General features: G+C 41.3%; 1 protein-coding gene and 1 pseudogene across 1 annotated transcript; both read left to right on the top strand.

Annotated features, from left to right (window-relative positions):
- Positions 1-224: 224 nt before the first annotated feature.
- Positions 225-3641, top strand: LOC136479865 (uncharacterized). The gene has a single exon (XM_066477594.1). The coding sequence runs from the start codon at positions 225-227 to the stop codon at positions 3639-3641; it is 3417 nt and encodes a 1138-aa protein (XP_066333691.1).
- Positions 3642-4608: 967 nt separating this feature from the next.
- On the top strand, positions 4609-5265 carry LOC136483713 (uncharacterized; annotated as a pseudogene).
- Positions 5266-5579: the final 314 nt, after the last annotated feature.

Below are 5579 nucleotides of genomic sequence, written 5' to 3'. Positions count from 1 at the left end.
TTGGAAATCCTTCGTGATTTCACGGACTACCGGGTTATACGTGCTTAAGTTTGCTAAATCATCTGCTCTGGCGGATGATTTTCTTACTTAATTTCGTATAATTGGTCGGTTCTGTTACAGTTCTTGCCCTTTCTAGGAAGAGAAAGAACTTGTTCAGTAAGTGGTGAGGGAGTGATTCCACATATATTCTACATATATATTGTCCTTTTTTCCCCTCTACTAATATGGCAGGACGTGGAGATGGTGCCGCTGTTTCGGTGGAGGAATTCCAGGAGCTGTGTACACAAATGAATGATTTGATGCAACAACTACAAACTCTCCAATTGAACATTCCTCATAGAGAACCACCACCAAATGAGGATGATGACAATGAGGATAACGAGGCACCACGTCGTGCCACTGGTCATGGACATGGACGTGGTGGGTTTGGCCATGGTTTTGGTCGTGCTCAGCGTGTTCTAGTTGGAGGTAGAGATTATGATGGTGATGATGATATGTTGTCCGACATGGATGATCATCGACATGGTGGTGGCCATCATGGTTATCGTGACCGCCATCGTCGTCGTAATGATGATGGTTTAAGAAACGTGAAAGTGTCTATTCCCCCTTTCAGCGGACAGGAGAATGCTGATGCTTATTTTGAATGGGAGACCAAGGTGGAACAAATATTTGATTTGTATGAATACTCTGCTGAAAAGAAGGCAAAGCTTGCAGCCATTGAGTTTAAAGGCTATGCCATAACTTGGTGGAATCAGGTCCGTACTGAATATCAGAGAGTTGGGCATGTTCGTATAACTTGGGAAGACATGAAGAGAGAAATGCGATGTCGTTTTGTTCCAGCATATTACTCTCGTGATCTACATTTGAAGCTGAAACGTCTTGTGCAAGGTACTCGTACTGTTGATGAATATTTTCAAGAATTGGAAATGTGTGTACTTCGTACAGGGATAACTGAAGATGAGGAATCCACAATGGCTCGGTTTCTAGTTGGCCTCAATAAACCCATTGCTGATAAAGTGGATATGACAACCTACACATGTCTCACCAAGTTGGTTCATTTTGCAAAGAGGGCTGAAAGGCAAATTGCTACGTCTTACAAATACAATGCTTCATGGCGTCATTCCCAACAGCAAGGGGATGTCATGCCTCAATTCCAACAGCAAGGAGCTACAACGCCCAAATCCTCATCTCGTGGAGCAAATAGATATCTTCCAACTTCTTCCAAACAATTGGATGTGAAAGGTAAAGCTGTGAGTTCAAGTCAGCCCACTTCTTCTACTACAGCCACCCAACGCAAGACAAGCAAGATTGAGTGTTTTAAGTGTGGTGGTCATGGGCATAAGCAAGCTGAATGTCCCAATCGTCGTACTATTATTGCACTTGCTGATGGTTCTTATGATTCCCAAAGTGAAGAGGAGGATGAGTTTAACAATGTATTTGCAGATCTTAATCTTGACACTTGTGAGTATTCAGCAGAGGATGGTACATTTGAGCTAGGTCTAAATTGTTTAGCCATTCAACCTATTCCAACTTTTGCTCACAATGACCTATTACAAGATGTTGTTTCTCCATCTTTCGACGAGATTACTAGTGATGATTTTGATGAGTTGCTTGCTGATTTTCCTGATTTGACGTGTTCTATAATGAACACACCATCTCCTTCTTTGGTGGTGAGGCGAGTTCTTTCCACTCAATTTGTTGCTGCTGAACAAGGACAACGCCATAATTTGTTTCAATCCAGATGCAAAGTGAAAGGACAAGTGTGCCATTTCATCATAGATGGTGGGAGCTGCAATAATATTGTTAGTGCTTTGCTTGTTGAGAAGCTTGGCTTGCAGCCACGTCGCCATCCACATCCATACCATATGCAATGGTTGAATAATTCTGGGACAGTTAAGGTTTCAGCCATGATTCGTTTGTCATTTTCCATTGGTGATTATCATGGAGAGGTGGATTGTGATATTGTCCCCATGCAAGCATGCCATTTGCTGCTTGGTTGGCCCTGGCAATTTGATGTGGACTCGGTGCATTTTGGATGGTCTAACAAACACACTTTCATTCACAATGACAAGAAGGTGGTTCTTATTCCATTATCTCCAGAGGAGATACGTGCTTCAGATATGGCTCGCAAGAAAAGAGAGGAATCTGACAAACGAAAATTGAGTGAGATCCCCAACACAAGTAAGGGAGAGAGTTCTAACCCATCCAACCACATAAAGACTCATGCCAATCCTAAACAGCCACGCCACACTGAGTGTCTCTTTGTGAGCAAGAGTGATATGAGAGAAGTGAGAAACACCACAGCCCCATTCTTTGTGCTCTTGCACAAGGAGGTCCTACTTTCAACTAACGATTTACCTTCATCGCTGCCTAGTGTTGTTCTTGATCTCTTACAGGACTTCGAAGATGTTTTTCCCGATGAGATACCAGCTAGACTTCCTCCACTCCATGGAATTGAGCATCAAATTGATTTGGTACCAGGTGCTTCTCTTCCAAATCGTCCAGCCTACCGCACCAATCCCATAGAGACAAAGGAAATTCAGCGACAGGTAAAAGAGCTTTTGGACAAAGGGTATGTTCGTGAATCCTTATCACCATGTGATGTTCTCGTTCTTTTAGTTCCAAAGAAAGATGGCTCTTGGCGCATGTGTGTTGATTGTCGTGCTATCAATGCTATAACTGTTCGATATCGCCATCCCATTCCACGACTTGATGACATGTTAGATGAATTGAGTGGTTCCATCATTTTCACCAAGATTGATTTGCGTAGTGGCTATCATCAAATCCGCATGAAACTTGGTGATGAATGGAAAATAGCGTTTAAAACTAAAATTGGTCTCTATGAATGGCTTGTGATGCCATTTGGCTTGACAAATGCTCCTTCAACTTTTATGCGCTTAATGAACCATGTTTTACGAGCTTTCATTGGCAAGTTTGTAGTTGTTTATTTTGATGATATTCTGATCTATAGCAAATCATTTGATGAACATCTTGATCATATCCGTCAAGTACTTGCTGTTTTGAGGGAAGAGAAATTATATGGCAACATTGCTAAGTGCACCTTTTGCACAGACCGTGTTGTTTTCCTTGGCTTTGTTGTTTCCGCAGATGGTATTCAGGTTGATGAAGAGAAGGTTAAAGCAATACAGGATTGGCCTACACCTACAAATGTGAGTCAAGTTCGAAGTTTTTATGGTCTTGCAGGTTTTTACAGGCATTTTGTTAAAGATTTCAGCACCATCGCTGCACCCCTCAACAATTTGACAAAGAAGGATGTTCCATTCAAGTGGGGTGATGAACAAGACCAAGCCTTCAATGAGCTGAAAACAAAGCTTTGTGAAGCACCGCTGCTACAACTTCCTGATTTTGGTAAGACATTTGAGATCGAATGTGATGCAAGTGGTATTGGCATAGGAGGTGTACTACTTCAAGAAGGTAAACTTGTTGCCTACTTTTCTAAAAAGTTGAATGGTCCACATCTGAATTATTCTATCTATGATAAAAAGCTTTATGCCTTAGTTCGAGTTTTGGAAGTTTGGCAACATTATTTGTTACCTAAAGAATTTGTCATCCATTCTGATCATGAAGCTTTGAAATATCTAAAAAGTCAAGGCAAACTGAACCGTAGACATGCTAAATGAATTGAGTTCATTGAAACATTTCCCTATGTTGTAAAACATAAGCGTGGAAAAGATAATATTGTTGCTGATGCCTTATCACGGAGATGTGGTTTGGTTACACAATTAGATACAAAAGTGCTTGGTTTGGAATCCATTAAAACACTCTATGCAGCTGATTCTGATTTTAAAGAACATTTCTCTCATTGCATTGCTGGAAAAGGCTGGGACAAGTATTATGTGCATGATGGTTTTTTATTTCGCACTAACAAACTATGCATTCCAGCCTACTTGATTCGTCTGTTTCTTTTGCTGGAAGCACATGCTGGTGGCTTAGCTGGTCATTTTGGCGTCAAAAAGACATTGGACATGCTCTCCGATCATTTCTTTTGGCCACATATGCGACGTGATGTACAACGACATGTTGCACGCTGCATAATCTGCTTGAAAGCTAAGTCCCGCCTTAATCCCCATGGTCTTTATACTCCATTACCAGTTCCGAATGTACCTTGGGAAGATATATCCATGGATTTTATTTTGGGGGTACCTCGGTCTCAGAGGGGGAGGGATTCTATCTTTGTTGTTGTTGACCGATTCTCTAAAATGGCACATTTTATTCCATGTCATAAGAACGACGATGCTTCACACGTTGCTGATTTGTTTTTCAGGGAGATCGTTCGTTTACATGGAGTACCAAGGACTATTGTTTCAGATCGGGATACAAAATTTATAAGCTATTTTTGGAAGACGTTATGGGCTAAACTTGGTACAAAGTTGTTATTTTCCACCACTTGTCATCCACAAAACCGATGGGCAAACTGAAGTTGTCAACCGTACCTTGTCCACCATGTTGCGTACTGTGTTGAAAAAGAATTTGAAGCAGTGGGAAGACTGCCTTCTACATGTTGAATTTGCTTATAACAGGGCAGTCCATTCCACAACAAACTTTTGTCCATTTGAAATTGTTTATGGGTTTAAACCGCATACTCCCATGGATCTTTTGGCTTTACCATTACAGGAATAAGTTAACTTGGATGCAGCAAAGAGATCAGATTTTCTCAAGAAGCTACATGATGAGACAAGAAGGAATATCGAGAAGAAATCAGCACAATATGCAAAGCAAGCGAACAAAGGTAAGAAGAAGGTTACATTCCAGCCCGGAGACCTCGTGTGGTTGCATCTACACAAGGATCGATTTCCCCAACAGCGCAAGAGTAAGTTATCTCCTAGGGGTGATGGTCCGTTCAAGGTTTTACACAAGATAAATGATAATGCTTACAAAATTGAGCTGCCACCTGAATATTCCAATGTGAGTACAACATTCAATGTCAAAGACTTGCTTCCATTTGTTGGTGAGCCTGAGTCGAGGACGACTCCTTCTCAAGAGAGGGAGGCTAATGAGGACATTCCTAGCATTCACTCATCTTCAAATGAAACTCCACTTGATAAAGCTGGTCCAATTACAAGAAGTAGATCTAAACAATTGGAGAAGGAAATTCATTCTCAGGTGAACGCTAACCTTATGTTTAATAATCAGTTTATGTTGAATGAGCCTATGCTTTTGAGTTCTTGTTCCAATGTCCTTAGGAATGATGGAGTGTATGAACCAGCATGGGATGAAGATGGATTCAAGCCTTTGGACATTTGAACCAAGAAGCCTATGGTGTGCAAGAATAAAATGGTGGTTCATCACCTTTGCATGGAAATGCAACCAGAAGCTAGATGACTGATATATGGTATGAATTCCAAGCATCATCATGGACAGAATACAAGGAGTTAGATGGTGTTCTATATGTGGATGGAAGCATCTTCAAGTCTACTTTCCAGCCCATCAAACGGCTCATTATTTGGACTTCCCAATAAAGAGTTATGCTCATTTTAGTAACTGCTATCAGAAGCTGAAAGACGCGCGAACCAGCCACGAAATCCACTGGTGCATGCGCATGCTGCCATTTACTCCAA

Source organism: Miscanthus floridulus, chromosome 9 (genome assembly GCF_019320115.1).
Source record: "Miscanthus floridulus cultivar M001 chromosome 9, ASM1932011v1, whole genome shotgun sequence".
Classification (NCBI taxonomy): domain Eukaryota; kingdom Viridiplantae; phylum Streptophyta; class Magnoliopsida; order Poales; family Poaceae; genus Miscanthus; species Miscanthus floridulus.
Note: the sequence above shows the minus strand (reverse complement) of the source record. Positions and strands in the feature narration are given on the sequence as shown.

What these genes read in the sequence shown, in the direction of transcription:
- LOC136479865 (XM_066477594.1), top strand. Translation starts at nt 225, where the DNA reads ATGGCAGGACGTGGAGATGGTGCCGCTGTTTCGGTGGAGGAATTCCAG.